This window comes from Echiichthys vipera (genome assembly GCF_963691815.1).
Source record: "Echiichthys vipera genome assembly, chromosome: 8".
NCBI classification, from domain to species: Eukaryota; Metazoa; Chordata; class Actinopteri; order Perciformes; family Trachinidae; genus Echiichthys; species Echiichthys vipera.
The window spans coordinates 2,596,903-2,618,232 of NC_139833.1; the positions used below are offsets into that span (position 1 = coordinate 2,596,903).

Genomic DNA, 21,330 nt, shown 5'->3' on the forward strand with positions numbered 1-21,330 from the left:
CTACTCCTCACAGTCGTCCTGATCTGACGTATGAAAACCCCTCATGGTTTGGACTTTAATTAGTTTAATAGGAGCCTTCCCCTTTGGCTACGTCACCTTCTTAGGGCTCTTGTTTCCACACCGATGATGCAACCTCTGTTGTTCTGCTCTGAGCTGTGCAGGCGATCGTCAGCAACAGATGGTGAAATAACAGCCGCTGAAATGAGGTGAAATCCTTGAACTGAATGATAATATGAAAATTATGAAGAGGCCTTTTTTTATGGTGTCAGCAACACACAGTTAGGTCTAGAGTTCCAGCTGGTGGAGCCAGTATCAGCACGAGACGCCTCGGAGGGACCAGAACCCATAATTGTGGTAATTCCAGTGTCATGTGCTCCTGCCGTTTGTTACGCACGCTGCATGGAAAAAAAGACCAAAAAGAAGTTTTGGTATTGCTCTGGAATAATACCAATAGTATTCATCCAACATCACATTACTCTGTTTATTCAGGCTCCTTTTTTGAGGTGCAACACAACGTTCCTGGATGCAAGCTCCACAGACAGGGATGGAGGGTAGAATTTCACCTTGTGCAAGAGCTGCAAGATTTACTAAAATGCACTGATGACACGGACCAGTCCCAGCCTGGTCCTGGTCCTGGTCCTGGTCCTGGTCCTGGTCCTGGTCCTGGTCAGATGTGTACACAAACTGATGAAGCCTCTTGGACGAGAGGTGAAACATCTTCCTAGACAAACAACCAAGTCCAGTTTCCTTTTTATAAATCCCCTTACTTAGAAAGTGGCGTGCGGCCTCTACTGTGCATAAGCCACCTTTAAAAACAAGGCCCCAGACCCCTCCTGCTATCCACATCTGCCCGCTTTCTACGGATTCTACTTTCCTATGCAGAATCTGTTTATACAGTAGAGATTAACCTCGTAATGTCCTTAATAATCTAAATGAGATGAACAAGCATTGTACTTACGGACACATTTGTCTCTGCTCTCGTAATAGCCCGGACAGCACTGGTACCTCTTGCGGTAGTCTGTCTTCACCGCCTGCCTGTAGGCCGTCTTGTAGGTAATCCTGAAAGAACAACACAGTCAAACAGGATGCTTTGACCTCTGACCTCCACTGACAGGAACAGGAAGTCAGCCAACAGGAAAACGAGCCATCGCACTGCCGCTACCTGTGGCGTATGCATCTGTAGGAGGTCCGAGGGTCGGAGCAGGGCTCCTCCGTCACGTGGTCGTAAGGATGCGAGTAGGACTCTTTCACTGAGGTGGTGAAGCTGAAAAAACAAAAACAAAGGTTATCCAGCTTTATTTGAAACAAAGCAGATTAACTCTTGAATGAGAACACGTCATTACATTACATTTTGACTCTTGGAGGGCGATTCCCATCAGTCTGTCCACCACTATGATCTGAAACATCCCACTGTAGCAACTGTTTGCCATAAAATCAGTGATGAATCAATAAAGTAGATCATCAGAAAATGGATCTGACTCTATTTTGATGACCTGTTAATTGTTACGGTCGTAATATGAAAGGGAACTGAATATATTTGGACTGATGGTCGAATGAAACTTGACTTGTGAGACATTATCGCAGGCATTTAAAGTATTTTCTGACCGTTCATACTGTACGTAAAATAGTGAAACGCCTAATTGAGAAATTGGCAGATTAATAAATCATGAAAATAATCCTTAGGGCGCACTCACACTGTGCCTCCGCACCGCGCCCCGTGCTTTAGGGTCCTTGTCCCCCCCTCCAGGCCCGTTTGTATTCACACTACCTGGGCCTCGTGCAAATGCTTCTTGCTGCCTATACGTCATCACGCCGTAACACGTCACACGCATTGATGACGTCATGGCGATGCGTGGCTTTGTTTCCAGATCTTTCCGTAGACCTCTGAGTTTTTGTGCGTCTTGTCGACTGTTTTTGAATCTTTTCATCGACCAAATCTGCAGTAAACACTCCACCTCCGCATCACACCAACGTGAACCTTTCGCCGCCATTGTTTTAAATGTCCGCGCATGGTCCCTCCTTCTTTTTTCTACGTCCCAACAGGCGCACAGGAAATGACCTCAGAACCGCCGTAGGCCTCATGCTCGTGCACGTGCGCACGCTCGTGCTCGTACATGTGCAAACGTGCTCTACAAAAGCCCACCTCTCTCAGACGGGCCGTGGACGGCCAGCTGTCCGCAGTTATGCGCGGAGCGGTTGCACTCACACTGGTCAAACGCACTAGACCTGTTTTGGCCCAGTGCGGAAGGACAGTGTGAGTGCGCCCTTAATTGCAGCCCAAGATCAATCCTCATGACCGTGGTGATCGTAGACTTTTAGTCTTTAAAAATATCACATCAAAAGTAGTTGTGCTTTTTCAATCCTCTTGTAATGTAATTATAATTATTATTATTTTGGATTAGCTCAGATGAAAGGTAAAACCCGATCAATGCAACACTTTCCTTGGACTTAAGTGATCTGAAAGCTACGGACTGATATAAAGAGGTACATGTCTCAGTTTCTGTGCTTCAAACCAATAACTGTGGAAAAGCGAGTTGAATTTAGTACTGAGGCAAAAGTGAAAGTTAGTTTCCTGCCTCTAAATAGCAACTACATAACACAATGATGCTGTTTTGGTCTGAATAAGAAGTTTACTTTGTCGTTTATGCGATAAATTAATGTTTTAACCAACCGCTGACCAATGAGAACCTGTTAAAACCATGAAGTCAACATTCAGCAAATTGCATGAGAATGTGTTTAAGTGTGCAACAGTGGCGTGTGTGTGTTTGTCCCAGTCGAACAGGCCTCACCTCTCCCACAGGCTGCACACATTGGGGTCTCTCGGGTTCAGAGAGTCGCTCAGACCAATCAGGGAGCTCAGAAGCAGCAGGACAGCGGAGCTCTGCAGAGTCGGCATGGTCCTGAGGGGAAAAGACCAGACATTTACACAAGGATGCAAAAGCCCAAACATTTCAGCGAGCGCGGCCTTCAGTGGGTCACAGTAAAATAAACATTTGTACAGTGAAAACAACAATCTGGCTCTGCAACAAACATACGTTTCAAGAGGTTTGAAATGGACATTTCTGAGCTTGTTTATTGGATTTCATTATATTGAGAATTATTAACAGTCAACATGTCTTAATATACAACTTTGAAAACCAAAAAACCAAACAAAAGTCATGTATTCTTGAAGTTTTTGTCAAACCTGAGCAATAACTCTGCAGCACTCTGAGGCAAATGCACTGTGGAAAATGTTGCACACACAGACGGGGGGAGGACTTCCACTCCTGCTCTCGACTCGAGGTTTACATGTATTGTTTTTGTTTTTCATTTACTTTAATTAACATTTCCCAGCGTGGCGGATAGAAAGACTCACTGAAGCTGGTTCTCAGCTACTCTAAATTGCGGTTAAGATTCGGCCTGCCTGTAAAAGAGTTCGTTAAACGCTCAGTAAAGGTGAGGCAAAGAGCCAGGCTTGAAGCGTAACGCTATCTGCTCCTCGCCAATTTCCACACGAGCTCAAGCGGGTGCATAAAACACAGGCATCAGGAGACAGCCTGACAGCAGACAGGATAGATGGGGTGGAGTGAGAGCGTAAGTAAGACAGAGAACGAGGGAGAGACGCGGATCAGAGTCGAGAAACGTGACTCCCAACTTCATCCTGACCCCTATCAATCAGCGCCGCAGTGAGGCCTCCACACTCCTCTGCTGTCCCCTCCACACTCCAGCAGCATCTGGATCTGATCAGTGCATCGGCCCAAGAGAGCGCCTCGGCACGGGGACCCTGTTGGGCTCTCAGGGAGCAAAAGGGAGGCACTTTTTTCCCCCTTACAAATGAACTGCAGTTCAGCAGGCCCGTGGTGTGAGGCCTCTGGTGAAAGCGCTGTGGGAATGTGACAGCATTTCTAGAAAACGGGACGCCGTGTTGACTTAGGATCACTCGGTTCTCCTCTGTTTTCACAACAAATCTCGTCTGACAGATTTAGTGTACCGAAGCTTCTCATGTCCTCTACTAAAGGCCTGAGGGAGACTTCAGATATGTAGGGACTCCGACATCGCAGCCACCAATCGAGACTATGGGCGCACTCACACTGTCCTTCCGCATCGGCTAAATCCTAGTGCGTTTGACCAGTTTGAGTGCAACCGCTCCGCGCATAACTGCGGCCAGCTGGCCGACCATGGCCCGTCTGAGAGAGGTGGGCTTTAGTAAAGCACGTTTGCACATGCACGAGCGTGCGCACGTGTACGAGCACGAGCAAGAAGCATTCTCCGAGGCCCAGGTAGTGTGAGTACAAACGGGCCTGGCGGGGGGGACAAGGACCCTAAAGCACGGGGCACGGGACAGAAGGACAGTGTGAGTGCGCACTAAGTCTCATCTACTGGGGACCAGGGCCAGGACTGAATGCTAATACAGCAAATAGTGTTTTTCAAGCTGTTTCTTCCACATTTAAAAGCCCATTTTAGCATTTTAAGCGATTTTTGGGGGATCAGGACGGATTCACCAACACAGATTGTGTCTTTTGTGAATTTTATGACCTTGTTCGCCCTTTTGTTGTTGCATGAAAATGTTTGTAAGTCAGTTGAGGTGACTAACCGGCAAGAGCTGGGGTAAGATTTTGGTAAAAGTTAAGAAAAATCCCTAAAAACAAAGATGTATGATGTCAGATATCTCTGTGCATCCTTTCACTGTCACACTACATTCTAGCCTGGTCTCCTTCATGTCGTCTACGTGTGCTGAAGAAACATTGTTCTCTCACTTTTCATGCACATATTTGCATTTTAAGTCACACCGCTCTGGAAATTTGGGGAAATTTCCCAAGACGGGGAAAGGATTTGCCTGTGGCTCGGTGAATAATGCATACCTCTAATAGTGCCAAGGTCAGCCATTCAATTCCCATCAGAGCCATTTCATGTATGTTTACAAAAACGTGTTATTTACGGTGCTTTGCAGGAAAAAAAACATGTCAGATATGGATTATTTGATGTATTTTTTTAGATGCAATCCCCCATAAACACCTCTGTAATCAATCAGAAGAGAGATTTACGTCTACGTTAATCCGCCCGGTGGCTGATTCTCACTGCTGGAGACTTTCAGCATAAATCAGTGTGAGTGCACGGATCTTCTGCTTCTGATAAACGGCCTCTTACTACTCTCCTACCCACCGCCAGGAGTTAATTCACTCGCTGGCACCAAAACGCAAACGCCTCAGAAATCTGGGCCACAAAAACAGAACTTTATGAGAGCAGGCATATGGCTTTTATTAAGAGGACTCGTCAACTTCACCAGCCACTTCATTGGACTGGGGGTAAATATTTTTCATTACCTTCTTTTTCATTTTAATTGTGCTTCATTAGAGAAAGGCTTCAAACCACACGGGAATTCTTAAACGCTGAGAAAGAGAGCTTAACGAGTGCAGACGGAGTTGTTTTGAAGTCGGGCTCAGACGCTGTTTGCGTTACCTACAGTGGGGGGGGGGGGGGGAGGGGGGGGCAGGTAGACGTCTGGAGCTCCAGGTGGTTGTATCATCATCTGGAAACTGGACTCTCCGAGGAGGCGACCGAGCTTTTAAGCCGAATAGAGGAAGGCAGGTCCTCTAAAAATTGAGTTTTACATGAATCTCCACCGCAACTGTGGACTGATTGATTCCTGCCCTTTCCTCCTTTTCACATAATAGCCCTTCTACTCCATGACATTCAGCCCTAAGCTATCATTATTCCCTTTGAGCCGTTTCCAAACTGCAGCTCTGAACTTTTTCACTTGGATCAGCTTGGCTACGCAGCAGAAAAGCACTATAGCACGATGTATCGCGTAACGGCTCTTTCCATTCAGTTGTGATGCGTTTACTGCCCCGTTACCCGCTAACCCATGCACACACACCTCCACAGTTCACATCCACCGGTCGGAGAGGTGGAGTCTGGACCGAGATCTGAGAGAAACCACAACAGTAGAAGTCGGTCCAGTATATTTCTGTCTTGTTTGTAATGACAGAAAACAGACAATCTCATCCAGTGCAAAGAAACTTTCATGTGGCTTTATAAACCAGTTTAAAACGAGCATATGTGCATGTGCGCTTACACACACACACACACACACACACACACACACACATAACCTTCACATACACACTCCAGCACCCACTGCACAGTTGGTAACGCTGTCAAGGACTGATCGTGTCATTTCATGTTCTGAAGACACCACACACACACACACACACAAACACGCACACACAGGCACGCACACACACACACACACACACACACACGCACACACACGCTAGCACATGCACGCACACGCACACACACACATCAAATGAGTCCCATACACTGAGACAAGTTCAGAGAGAAACTATTTTTAGTATTTGAGGACATTTTGCTAATTCACCGAGCTTCTTTTAACTGACTCATTCCATCAAAAACAGGGCCAAAACAGCATCCCACACACACACTCATGGTACCAACTGAGGAATGCTGTGAGCTTTTTAAGGGACTCGCAATGCTCTTAACAGAACCGCACAGGGTCTTCGGTGAAAACCAAGCCCAACTGAAAACAGATGCACTGGTTTTTATATTAATCTCGCTAGACACTCATACCCGTGTTATTACCATATTCTGCTTCAGTCGAGGACCCTTCAGGACGCACAAGCGCTGACAACTACATTAGATTTCATGCGAGAGATGAGTATTCCCATCGGACTGCATGTTCGCATTAGTAAAACAGTCAGGGCAGAGGCTACACCCATGTTGAAACAGGACCTGCCTCTCTAATGGGATTATCAATAGCATGAAGAAAAAACAACCTGTTTAAGGAATAGTTTGACATTTTGGGAAATAGGCTTATTTGACGGTAGATGCTCGGCTCTCGGTGCTCGGAGGTCAAAACGATGTGTGAACTTTTTCAAAGAGGCGAGCCGAGCAGTTCGCTGATGCCTCACAGACACACAGATAACTATCTCATCTCATCTCATCTTCAGCCTCTTATCCGGGGTCGGGTCGCGGGGGCAGCAGCTTTAGCAGGGGACCCCAAACTTCCCTTTCCCGGGCCACATTAACCAGCTCTAACTGGGGGATCCTGAGGCGTTCCCAGGCCAGTGTGGAGATCTAATCTCTCCACCTGGTCCTGGGTCTTCCCCGAGGCCTCCTCCCAGCTGGACGTGCCTGGAACACCTCCCTAGGGAGGCGCCCAGGGTTCATCCTTACCAGATGATCCTGAACCACCTCAACTGGCTCCTTTCAACACAAAGGAGCAGCGGCTCTACTCCGAGTTCCTCACGGATGCTGAACTTCTTGCGCTTACGACAAAGAGTTTAAACTCAAGGCCATTAGTCACGCAGTAGAACACGGGAATAGAGCAGCAGCCAGAGAGTTGAACATGAACCAATCAATGGTGCCGAAGTGGAGGAAGCAACAAGACGACCTGCACCAAGTAAAGAAAACTAAACAGAGTTTAGAGGGAACAGAGCGAGACGGCTGCAGCTGGAGGACAAACTCCAACAGTGGGTTGTTGAACAGAGAGCAGCAAGTAGAAGAGTCCGTACGATCACTGTTCCACTGAAGGCAACAGCGCTAGCCGATACTATCCAGCTGCAGACCCGGAGCACAAGCACCTCACTTGTCACAAGCCCCTCACTTGACGGAAGTGACGCAAAAGTTTTTTCTTTCAAGTGAGGGACTCGTGCTCCGGGTCTGCAGCTGGATGCTACTCACGCTAGCACGCAAACTTAACATCAATGAACTTAGAGGCGGTCCTTAACGTAACCCCAGCCTCGACTGTAGCGTCTGTTCTATGCGCCTTATATATGAAAAAAGTTTCAAAAACCAGTTCATAGAAAGAAATGAATAATATGACGCTGGGACGAAGCTTCAGAAATGAACACACAGAAGTAACCTGACACTCGCCAGATGAATTTCATTTCGACTCACTTCACTCGTCCATCTGGGATCTGTCAACAGGAAAGTGATTTCGGAAGGCTGGAACTCCTGAAATCCTTGCATATGATTGGATAAACCACTTGTCCATCGTCTTTATTGACGTGCTACCACTCACATCAACCTGTGACGCTGATGAGAGCGACGTAGGGAAAAGTCAAAACAGAACAGCCGACATCGTTTCTAGCAAGAAAAGCCTTCAGAGCCGTTCTCTGGTGTTCTTTTAAAGTAGAAATATTCTTTAGATTGGACAACACGGATGAAATATTCATTGAAGGTGCGCCTTATAGTGCGTAAAATACGGTACTTAAGTTATTAGTTTACATCCTCTGGGAATCATGAATATCTGCACCAAATTGTGTGTAAGATATTTCATTATTTAGTTAATTAGTAAATATTTGGACCTGGTGATGGAGCTCGTGTAGAGGAGACGTCAGTGGATCTTTAAATTTAAAAGGATCCTCTGGGACCATAATGTGTGCGTCAACATGCAGTCCATGTCACTGGAGCGGTGCACAGGCTCGAAATACATTATTCTGCACAGTTATCGTACATTTTTGATCGTCTTCACGTCTTTATTTGAACAGGTTTCTTTGAGCAGAGACGTTTCTTTCCTTTCTTTCCTGGTGAAGTCTCAAGCAAAGCACATGGTACTGATCAAACTGTTTGCTTCCCTGTTTCCTTTCATTCCAACCTCAGATTTCTGTCTGTATTTACTTTTATGCAGTTTGCACTTCTAATTGAGGCAGAAAATATTAGTCACCCCAGGAAGGGAAGGCCACGGGAGGAACGGAAATAAAATATACGGTGTACCAAGTTGGTTGGGGTCTTGAGAGAGGCTGTGGCGGAGAGACTGTGAGGTAGAGAGAGAGAGAGAGAGTCCTGCCAAACGCAAGTTCACTTTCATGTCGAGGCGCTCTGATGTCAGTCGGACACAGAATCTACAGAATAAATCTCCATCTTCCAGACTCTCTTTCTCCTTTTATCAAAGCTCCCTTCAGCTTCTCTCGGCATCGCAGACTCCAGCATGTTCTTCCAGGATCAAGACCATAAAACTGTAAAAATAAATACATTTTAAAGCCTTGATTCTAAGTCGGTGAGGCTGCATAAGAAAGCCAACGCGGTGAAATACTGTAGGTTCTCTCGCTCTTGAATAACGGCGCACGATCCTGCAGGTGCGGCGGATTCTTGTGTGGCTTAGAAGTGTGAATCAAACTGCACATAATTCATGCTCTGTTTCATTACATCCATTCTCTGCTTACATCTGATACACACATGTGTTTCTACATCTCACGCCGACGATGTTCTCCGTATCTAACCTGTACTAACACACTAACACACTTATTCTAACCTGTACTAACACACTAACACACTTATTCTAACCTGTACTAACACACTAACATCCTGACACTTACTCTACCTGTACTAACACACTAACACACTTATTCTACCTGTGCTAACACACTAACATCCTGACACTTGTTCTACCTGTACTAACACACTAACACACTTATTCTAACCTGTACTAACACACTAACATCCTGACACTTATTCTACCTGTACTAACACACTAACATCCTGACACTTATTCTACCTGTACTAACACACTAACATCCTGACACTTATTCTACCTGTACTAACACACTAACATCCTGACACTTATTCTACCTGTACTAACTCACTAACATCCTGACACTTATTCTACCTGTACTAACACACTAACATCCTGACACTTACTCTACCTGTACTAACACACTAACATCCTGACACTTATTCTAACCTGTGCTAACACACTAACATCCTGACACTTATTCTACCTGTACTAACACACTAACATCCTGACACTTATTCTAACCTGTGCTAACACACTAACATCCTGACACTTATTCTACCTGTACTAACACACTAACATCCTGACACTTATTCTACCTGTACTAACACACTAACATCCTGACACTTATTCTAACCTGTACTAACACACTAACATCCTGACACTTATTCTAACCTGTACTAACACACTAACATCCTGACACTTATTCTAACCTGTACTAACACACTAACATCCTGACACTTATTCTACCTGTACTAACACACTAACATCCTGACACTTATTCTAACCTGTACTAACACACTAACATCCTGACACTTATTCTACCTGTACTAACACACTAACATCCTGACACTTACTCTAACCTGTACTAACACACTAACATCCTGACACTTATTCTACCTGTACTAACACACTAACATCCTGACACTTATTCTAACCTGTACTAACACACTAACATCCTGACACTTATTCTACCTGTACTAACACACTAACATCCTGACACTTATTCTACCTGTACTAACACACTAACATCCTGACACTTATTCTACCTGTACTAACACACTAACATCCTGACACTTATTCTACCTGTACTAACACACTAACATCCTGACACTTACTCTACCTGTACTAACACACTAACATCCTGACACTTATTCTAACCTGTACTAACACACTAACATCCTGACACTTATTCTAACCTGTACTAACACACTAACATCCTGACACTTATTCTAACCTGTACTAACACACTAACATCCTGACACTTATTCTACCTGTACTAACACACTAACATCCTGACACTTATTCTAACCTGTACTAACACACTAACACACTTATTCTACCTGTACTAACACACTAACATCCTGACACTTACTCTACCTGTACTAACACACTAACATCCTGACACTTATTCTAACCTGTACTAACACACTAACATCCTGACACTTATTCTACCTGTACTAACACACTAACATCCTGACACTTATTCTACCTGTACTAACACATTAACATCCTGACACTTACTCTACCTGTACTAACACACTAACACACTTATTCTAACCTGTACTAACACACTAACACACTTATTCTACCTGTACTAACACACTAACATCCTGACACTTATTCTACCTGTACTAACACACTAACATCCTGACACTTATTCTACCTGTACTAACACACTAACATCCTGACACTTATTCTACCTGTACTAACACACTAACATCCTGACACTTATTCTACCTGTACTAACACACTAACATCCTGACACTTATTCTAACCTGTACTAACACACTAACATCCTGACACTTATCCTAACCTGTACTAACACACTAACATCCTGACACTTATTCTACCTGTACTAACACACTAACATCCTGACACTTATTCTAACCTGTACTAACACACTAACACTTATTCTACCTGTACTAACACACTAACACACTTATTCTACCTGTACTAACACACTAACATCCTGACACTTACTCTACCTGTACTAACACACTAACATCCTGACACTTATTCTACCTGTACTAACACACTAACATCCTGACACTTATTCTAACCTGTACTAACACACTAACATCCTAACACTTATTCTACCTGTGCTAACACACTAACATCCTGACACTTATTCTACCTGTACTAACACACTAACATCCTGACACTTATTCTACCTGTACTAACACACTAACATCCTGACACTTATTCTAACCTGTACTAACACACTAACATCCTGACACTTATTCTACCTGTGCTAACACACTAACATCCTGACACTTATTCTACCTGTACTAACACACTAACATCCTGACACTTATTCTACCTGTACTAACACACTAACATCCTGACACTTATTCTACCTGTACTAACACACTAACATCCTGACACTTATTCTAACCTGTACTAACACACTAACATCCTGACACTTATTCTACCTGTGCTAACACACTAACATCCTGACACTTATTCTACCTGTGCTAACACACTAACATCCTGACACTTATTCTACCTGTACTAACACACTAACATCCTGACACTTATTCTAACCTGTACTAACACACTAACATCCTGACACTTATTCTACCTGTACTAACACACTAACATCCTGACACTTATTCTACCTGTACTAACACACTAACATCCTGACACTTATTCTAACCTGTACTAACACACTAACATCCTAACACTTATTCTACCTGTGCTAACACACTAACATCCTGACACTTATTCTACCTGTACTAACACACTAACATCCTGACACTTATCCTACCTGTACTAACACACTAACACACTTATTCTACCTGTACTAACACACTAACACACTTATTCTACCTGTACTAACACACTAACATCCTGACACTTATTCTAACCTGTACTAACACACTAACACTTATTCTACCTGTACTAACACACTAACACACTTATTCTACCTGTACTAACACACTAACACACTTATTCTACCTGTACTAACACACTTACATCCTGACACTTATTCTACCTGTACTAACACACTTACATCCTGACACTTATTCTACCTGTACTAACACACTAACATCCTGACACTTACTCTACCTGTACTAACACACTAACATCCTGACACTTATTCTACCTGTACTAACACACTAACACTTATTCTACCTGTACTAACACACTAACACACTTATTCTACCTGTACTAACACACTAACATCCTGACACTTATTCTACCTGTACTAACACACTAACATCCTGACACTTATTCTACCTGTACTAACACACTTACATCCTGACACTTACTCTACCTGTACTAACACACTAACATCCTGACACTTATTCTACCTGTACTAACACACTTACATCCTGACACTTATTCTACCTGTACTAACACACTAACATCCTGACACTTACTCTACCTGTACTAACACACTAACATCCTGACACTTATTCTAACCTGTGCTAACACACTAACATCCTGACACTTACTCTACCTGTACTAACACACTAACATCCAGACACTTACTCTACCTGTACTAACACACTAACACACTTATTCTAACCTGTGCTAACACACTAACATCCTGACACTTACTCTACCTGTACTAACACACTAACATCCAGACACTTACTCTACCTGTACTAACACACTAACACACTTATTCTAACCTGTGCTAACACACTAACATCCTGACACTTACTCTACCTGTACTAACACACTAACATCCTGACACTTACTCTACCTGTACTAACACACTAACATCCTGACACTTATTCTAACCTGTACTAACACACTAACATCCTGACACTTATTCTACCTGTACTAACACACTAACATCCAGACACTTATTCTACCTGTACTAACACACTAACATCCTGACACTTATTCTACCTGTACTAACACACTAACATCCTGACACTTATTCTACCTGTACTAACACACTAACACACTTATTCTAACCTGTACTAACACACTAACACACTTATTCTACCTGTACTAACACACTAACACACTTATTCTACCTGTACTAACACACTAACACACTTACTCTACCTGTACTAACACACTAACATCCTGACACTTATTCTAACCTGTACTAACACACTAACATCCTGACACTTATTCTAACCTGTACTAACACACTAACATCCTGACACTTATTCTAACCTGTACTAACACACTAACATCCTGACACTTACTCTACCTGTACTAACACACTAACATCCTGACACTTATTCTACCTGTACTAACACACTAACATCCTGACACTTATTCTACCTGTACTAACACACTAACATCCTGACACTTATTCTACCTGTACTAACACACTAACATCCTGACACTTATTCTACCTGTACTAACACACTAACATCCTGACACTTATTCTACCTGTACTAACACACTAACATCCTGACACTAACTCTTCTTTTACACTTTATTCTCGTGTTAGGTTAAAATGTTTTTGTATAGTTGCACTGTCGTTATTTGCTGCTCTGTGTGCCCTGAATTGCCCCCCGGGGACAAATAAAGTTTTTGAATTGAATTGAATTGAATCCTGGTAATAATTCACTCCAATATCAGCACCAAACCCCCCCCTGCTGTTTGATGTCCAAAAAAAAAGAAAGTTCATAACAAGGTCACTAATATAACGGGCTAACTTGACGATGACGGATGCGAGGTCAGAGAAGAAAGTGTGTTTCGCATTGAGACAAACTCCATTACTCCAGTACTCCACTGAGTCACATCATAGAAAACAAAACTGGGACCCGATCTCGTTGCATAACGTCAAATAAGATGCATTCAATTATAAACGCTTTGAAAACCACTAACGGATTACTTCTGGGAATACTTCTAAAATAAAATCAAGAAACTTGGACGCACGTTTGAACGAAGGCAGGTGTTCTTTATAAAATGGTTTTTTATCCTGTTGTGGAAATAGATTCTTCAAGAGGTCAAAAAAACAGGATCTGCTTTTTCTCCTCAAAGCATTTTCCTCTGCAGACAAAAGTACGTTCACACCTGCGTCCTCACAAAGTCAGAGTCTAGCACAGGGGTCTGCAACCTTTACTATCAAAAGAGCCATGTTGCCCCCTCTTCCACCAGATCACATGTGTGTGGAGCCGCAAAACACATTTGATGTCACAGATCATAAAGGTTCATATATAGTTACTGTTGACATAGTAACCTGTCCTAAAATTGTGGTTGTTTGCTAATTTCTCACCACATATCAGGCACACAGGTGAGCCACCATCATGTGAAAGCAAATTAATACGTCCACGAAACACGATTTTCCTCGCTATTTTTTTTTTTTTTGGGGGGGGGTTATGCACCAGCAGTGCGGGTCACCAACTCAAGATTAACTACCTGCAGGGAAAGGCTCTGGGCCGTAGACCGAGGATGTGACGTATTTTCACGCTCTATTTTTTTTCCCCTTGTCCACAAAAAAACACGTTATTTACACATTATTTATATCATTTTTTGGCAAAGCTACAGGGAGACACTGAAAAGGGGCTGAACAGCCGCATGCGGCCCATGAGCCGCGGGTTGCAGACCCCTGGTCTAGCAGGAATGACGATGAGCCAAATCTCGAACAGTCTTTTAGAGGAAGAGACAGGACGAGCTACGCCTCGGTTGGGTGACGTCTTTAGACCAAACACAAAACCTGCCTCAGACATTACAATTCTGAACTTCTCTCATCACAAGGTCTCTAACACAGGGTCCACACAGGCCAAGGTCTCTAAAACAGGGTCCACACAGGCCAAGGTCTCTAAAACAGGGTCCACATAGGCCAAGGTCTCTAAACCAGGGTCCACACAGGCCAAGGTCTCTAAAACAGGGTCCACACAGGCCAAGGTCTCTAAAACAGGGTCCACACAGGCCAATGTCTCTAAAACAGGGTCCACACAGGCCAAGGTCTCTAAAACAGGGTCCACACAGGCCAAGGTCTCTAAAACAGGGTCCACATAGGCCAAGGTCTCTAAAACAGGGTCCACACAGGCCAAGGTCTCTAACACAGGGTCCACACAGGCCAAGGTCTCTAAAACAGGGTCCACACAGGTCAAGGTCTCTAAAACAGGGTCCACACAGGCCAAGGTCTCTAAAACAGGGTCCACACAGGTCAAGGTCTCTAAAACAGGGTCCACACAGGCCAAGGTCTCTAAAACAGGGTCCACACAGGTCAAGGTCTCTAAAACAGGGTCCACACAGGCCAAGGTCTCTAACACAGGGTCCACACAGGCCAAAGTCTCTTAATCAGGGTCCACACATGCCAAGGTCTCTAAAACAGGGTCCACACAGGCCAAAGTCTCTAACACAGGGTCCACATAGGCCAAGGTCTCTAAAACAGGGTCCACACAGGCCAAGGTCTCTAAAACAGGGTCCACACAGGTCAAGGTCTCTAAAACAGGGTCCACACAGGCCAAGGTCTCTAACACAGGGTCCACACAGGCCAAAGTCTCTAAAACAGGGTCCACACAGGCCAAGGTCTCTAAAACAGGGTCCACACAGGCCAAGGTCTCTAAAACAGGGTCCACACAGGCCAAAGTCTCTAACACAGGGTCCACATAGGCCAAGGTCTCTAAAACAGGGTCCACACAGGCCAAGGTCTCTAAAACAGGGTCCACACAGGCCAAAGTCTCTAAAACAGGGTCCACACAGGCCAAGGTCTCTAAAACAGGGTCCACATAGGCCAAGGTCTCTAACACAGGGTCCACATAGGCCATGGTCTCTAAAACAGGGTCTACATAGGCCAAGGTCTCTAACACAGGGTCCACACAGGCCAAGGTCTCTAAAACAGGGTCCACACAGGCCAAGGTCTCTAAAACAGGGTCCACACAGGCCAAGGTCTCTAAAACAGGGTCCACACAGGCCAAGGTCTCTAAAACAGGGTCCACACAGGCCAAGGTCTCTAACACAGGGTCCACACAGGCCAAGGTCTCTAAAACAGGGTCCACACAGGCCAAGGTCTCTAAAACAGGGTCCACACAGGCCAAGGTCTCTAAAACAGGGTCCACGTAGGCCATGGTCTCTAAAAGAGGGTGCAGATGCACACATATGCCATTATACCATCATGAGTTAGTTATTTGCATTATCCATTAACCGTCCTGTTGCCCTTAAATTTTACTAACACCTTTTATTCTTGGGGTCAATTTGATCGCAGCAGTTTAAACATCTGGAAAATGATCATAATCAATGTGTGACTCAAGTGAAGTCGGGTACTTTATGTTTTTATTTAACAGAATGAAAAATATCACTGATGTTAAACTGCATGGAGGGATTTCTGTGTGTGTGTTTTAAAGTAAGTCTGTTATTTTAAGTGCTGTTTTGTGTTATTTGTAACATCTGGAATGAAAGTAACGTCGTTATCAAGGACAGCAGCATGAATTTGACCTCATATAATATTTGAATTGTAAAATAAACAATAATAATAATGATTAAATCATCCAGATGATCAAACTGACCCAAAGGAACACCGATGCCACAAGTACATGTACGATAAGAACAATAAAAAAATATATATAATCATGATAATTTTAGGTTTTTTATGAGTTGTCGCCATATAATGAGGAAAAGTCATAAATATAAAGCAAAAAAAACAAAAAGAAATTACATTATTTAGAGATGTTAAACATTAAATGGGGTCAAATTGACCCTTAGGAAGGAAGAAGGTGAGACAGGGGAGACACTGAACTGCGTCTGACCTGACAAAACTATGATTATGAATTACAAATATCCAAATTCACACAACAACCCATGATATAAATGTTCTGAATGTTGTCATAGCAGAGCAGACTGGATTTTATGAGTAAATAACAATAATATGAATATTTTTGAGTTGTGTCATAATCCCTTAGATTACAGTTTTAATGATTTCAGTCCCTTTCAAAATAAAAGCAGCCTGCCCGACCCATCGGCACACAGCGAAGGGAGTGGGTGGATCCCAAAGGAGTGGTTCAATTCTATTATAACGCCATTAAAACAATGGAAGAGCAGAAATGAAGAATTGCTTTTGTACCAAACTTTCCTTTCCTCTGCCCACCCAAAGGCAGCTCCGAACAAAGTCAAATCCCCTCAAATTGAGCTCCCTGAGTCACACTCGTAGCAAACAGGAGGCCCTTTAAGGGGCGATGAGGAGGGAAATTGGGAAACCAGTGCACTCTGCATAATTGCGTGCGTTACACATCGTCAAAACCTCCGGCAACAGACAAAGAAAAGAACGCCAAAGCACCAAAATCAACTTCAATGTTTCCCGGCAACACGACGGTCACACTGCACATGATTAAAGCACCGCTGCGCACCATTACACTTCAAAGCTGGTCAGTAAAGCTGCGGTGTGCATCGCAGCCTTAAGGAGATTTAAATGATCACCTCTCTGATGCTGATCGCTGCTATCGAAAGTGCCCTCCGCGGGGGAGAGGAGCCAAATTCAAAGTTCAAGCTCGAAGAAAAACAAATCTATAAAAGAGCTCGAGGGAAGAAAACGGACAGAAACTGGAATATATTAGCCAGAGTCCTCCATGTGACACATCGACCACAGTCCCCTCACCCTTCCCTCCTCCTCCCCAGCCCACCCTCACATTAAACTAGAGTTACAGTAAACGGCGTAGAAAACCCATAATCCTTTGCATCTGAGTGCTCATCTTGGCGTGCAGGACGGGTTCTGCTGCTCGACCACAGCGAGGCTGGCACACACACTCCCCAGTCGCTGCTCGGCTTCATGTTGGGTGGGTGATGTGTGTTTTTTTTAGGGGGGGGGGGCTCAGAGAAACAATGACATGCCACACCCAAGAATGAAATTTGAGAACTTTGCGCATAAAACTCGGGAAAAAAAGAACCACCCACATATTTCACAGTGTTCATCAAATGTGCCACGTGATCGTCCTTCGACCCGGGGGAAGTTTTGCGGCGCCTGCGTCAGAGCGTTGCCCCCCTCTGTTTACAGTAAAGGTGGTGTTTTTGCCACTCAGAGCTGAACCCCCACACTGGAAAAAGCTTTTCAGTGGAAAACTGTTGGCAGCTCCAATGCAGTTCTCGGGGGAGTTGCGTGACAAAAGGATGATCTAGCGAGGCAGATAGAGAGAGAGAGAGAGAGAGAGAGAGAGAGAGAGAGAGGAGGGGGGAGGCCTCCGCACAGACACTGGAAGTCTGACTTACGGCGAGCGAGCTCTGCAGAGTTTGCTATCTGCACGAGTGAAGCAAGTGAATTCTTGACCTTTTGACCTTTGAGTCACACCGCACATCTTTGTAACGTCTGTTCCTTTTCTTCTTCTTATAAAAATATTTTATTGCCATTTTAGGAATCAAAGGGCGCACTCACACTGTCGTTCTGTCCCGGGCCCACGGCCCGCTTGAAAGAGGTGGGCTTTAGCAGAGCCGTTTGCACATGTACGAGCACGAGCGTGCGCACGTGTACGAGCACGAGCACGAGCATGAGCCCTACGGCAGTAGCGTTATGTGCGCCTGTTCGGACATAGAAAATAGAAGGACGGACCATGCGCGGACATTTAACAACAACAACAATGGCGGTGAAAGGTTCACGTTGGTGTGATGCGGAGGTGGAGTGTTTACTGCAGATTTGGTCGATGAAAAGATTCAAAAACAGTCGACAAGACGCACAAAAACTCCGAGGTCTACGGAAAGATCTGGAAACAAAGCCACGCATCGCCATGACGTCATCAATGCGTGTGACGTGTTACGGCGTGATGACGTATAGGCAGCAAGAAGCATTCTCCGAGGCCCAGGTAGTGTGAGTACAAACGGGCCTGGAGGGGGGGACAAGGACCCTAAAGCACGGGGCACGGGACGGAGGCACAGTGGGAGTGCGCCCTAAGGAAACAGTGACACGCTTTGTTCCAGTAACGCCCCTCACCCCCCCCCCACCCCCCTCCGTGAGCCCCGTGAGCCCCTAATGATGACAATATGTCACATAACTCATCAATAACAGTGAATCAGGCGCAGGGTCTGTTTCTTTTGTCTCTTTTACATTTGACTCGTCTTAATTTGACCCTTTCTTCTGCGACTGCATCTTATAATGAAGTGAACAGATCTGCCTCACAGTTTTAGAGTTTCCAGAAATAACAGGGGAATAATTAATTTGGATCCTTCTCAACAAAGGACTTCTTACCAACAGGCTCTTAAACACAACGACAGATGCCTCGTGCAGCCTGCCAATCTGCGCTTGAGCCCGAGTCGTTTTTAAAGCTCTGTTAATTCGGAGCGCTGCGATGGAAAAACAAACCAAATCACCTCGGATCAACTCTGTCGTCTCTACGGCAGCTCGCATTTGGCACGCTCGGTCACTGCGGCCTGGGATTCTTTATTTAACTGAGAAAAACAGGATATATTATGTGTGTCCTCTTCCTCGTCCCACTGTCGTATTCATTCAAGTTTAGGTTCTGATGACAGATTCATCAGGCGGCAGATCTGAGGTCAGTTAACTGTCTCGAGCGTCGCTTCACTTTCATTGTTCTTTCATGTCACCTCGCGGCAACCATCTCATCTTCAACCGCTTAACCCTCCTGTTCTCCTAAGGGTCAGTTTGACCCCATTTAATGTTTAACATCTCTAAATAATGTCATTTTTTGTGTTTTTTTGCTTTATATTTATGACTTTTCCTCATTTTATGGGGACGACTCATAAAAAACCTAAAATTGTCATGATTATATATATTTGTACTTGTGTCATCGGTGTTCCTTTGGGTCAGTTTGATCATCTGGATGATTTAATCATTATTATTATCGTTTATTTTACAATTCAAATATTATATGAGGTCAAATTCATGCTGCTGTCCTTGATAACGGACGTTACTTTCATTCCAGATGTTACAAATAACACAAAATAGCACTTAAAATAACAGACTTACTTTAAAACACACACACAGAAATCCCTCCATGCAGTTTAACATCAGTGATATTTTTCATTCTGTTAAATAAAAACATAAAGTACCCGACTTCACTTGAGTCACACATTGATTATGATCATTTTCCAGATGTTTAACGGTCAAATTGACCCCTAGAATAAATGGTGTTAGTGAAATTTGAGGGCAACAGGAGGGTTAAGACATGCAATCTGTATCTAAGATTTAAAAATATAAAAACACAAAAACCAACAAACAAAATGTGACTTATAACCGTGTAAACATGAAAGCAGAAGCAGATTTAAGCTGACGTGATCCGAGAGGATGCAACGTGCGAAGACCACTCCTTTAGTGGTAAACAGCGTGTGTGTGTGTGTGTGTGTGTGTGTGTGTGTGTGTGTGCGTGTGTGTGCGTGTGTGTGCGTGTGTGTGTGTCTGTGTGTGTGTGTGTTTATGTTGGAAAGTGTCTTAAAGAGTGAGGTCAGATGGTGCTGGAGCTCGTGTGAAAGCATCTGTCCCCACGGTGAAGCAGAACAGAGCCTGTGGATAGCGGCGGCTGCAGTGATAAGGTCACCATGGTAACACCTTTGTTTTGGAGCGTACGAGGACGTCGACATGAGTTGAGCAAAAGCCAGAGCTGATTTTGTGTTGACTCCTTTCTGCGACCAGCAACGCAGCAAAGTGGATAGAAGTAGAAGTGAGAAATGTCTCTGTTGCCCGCAGACGTCGTCACAGGTGTGAAAATCACTTTTCTGGGCTCGAGGAAAGTTTTACAAATATAAAAAAGTTGAAAAAAAAGAGTTTTCATATTACTTTTGCTCGTTCTTTTTAGCATTTATTGGATCGTACAGCTGAAGAGAGAAAATGTGAGAGGACAACATGCAACAAAGGCCTGACCTCGAACCCTTGATGCAGCCGTAAGAATACAAACGTTGCAGATGGCGTCCGTGCTTTACCAGTAAACAGCTGGGTTAAGTGTAAATTACGTTATATTCAGTAATGTCGCTACTAAATGTCACAACTTTCCATTTCTGTGCATGGCTGTGCGAGGCTGTGCGTGGCTTTGTGCGTGGCTGTGCGCGTGCGTCTGTGTGAGGTCGTGGGCGGCTGTGCGTGGCTGTGTGCGTGGCTGTGCGTGGCTGTGTGTCTGTGCGTGGCTGTGGGAGGCTGTGGGAGGCTGTGTGTCTGTGCGTGGCTGTGGGAGGCTGTGGGAGGCTGTGTGTCTGTGCGTGGCTGTGGGAGGCTGTGTGTGAATGTGTGTGGCTGT

The 21,330-nt window shown here is 44.3% G+C and overlaps 1 protein-coding gene across 2 annotated transcripts in view; it reads right to left on the bottom strand.

Moving 5' to 3' along the window:
* pear1 (platelet endothelial aggregation receptor 1) overlaps window positions 1–21,330 on the bottom strand; it is a 72,734-nt gene that overhangs the window by 30,627 nt on the left and 20,777 nt on the right. The window contains exons 1-4 of one of the 2 annotated variants that reach the window (XM_083919003.1): window positions 17,785–17,895; window positions 2,790–2,900; window positions 1,163–1,264; window positions 959–1,059 (exon numbers count right to left, since the gene is read on the bottom strand). In XM_083919003.1, the coding sequence (XP_083775129.1) occupies window positions 959–1,059; window positions 1,163–1,264; window positions 2,790–2,900; window positions 17,785–17,786 (316 nt within the window). In that variant the 5' untranslated portion in view covers window positions 17,787–17,895. Of the gene's footprint in view, window positions 1–958; window positions 1,060–1,162; window positions 1,265–2,789; window positions 2,901–17,784; window positions 17,896–21,330 lie in introns of those variants that run through there. The other variant, XM_083919004.1, reaches the window with a different exon arrangement.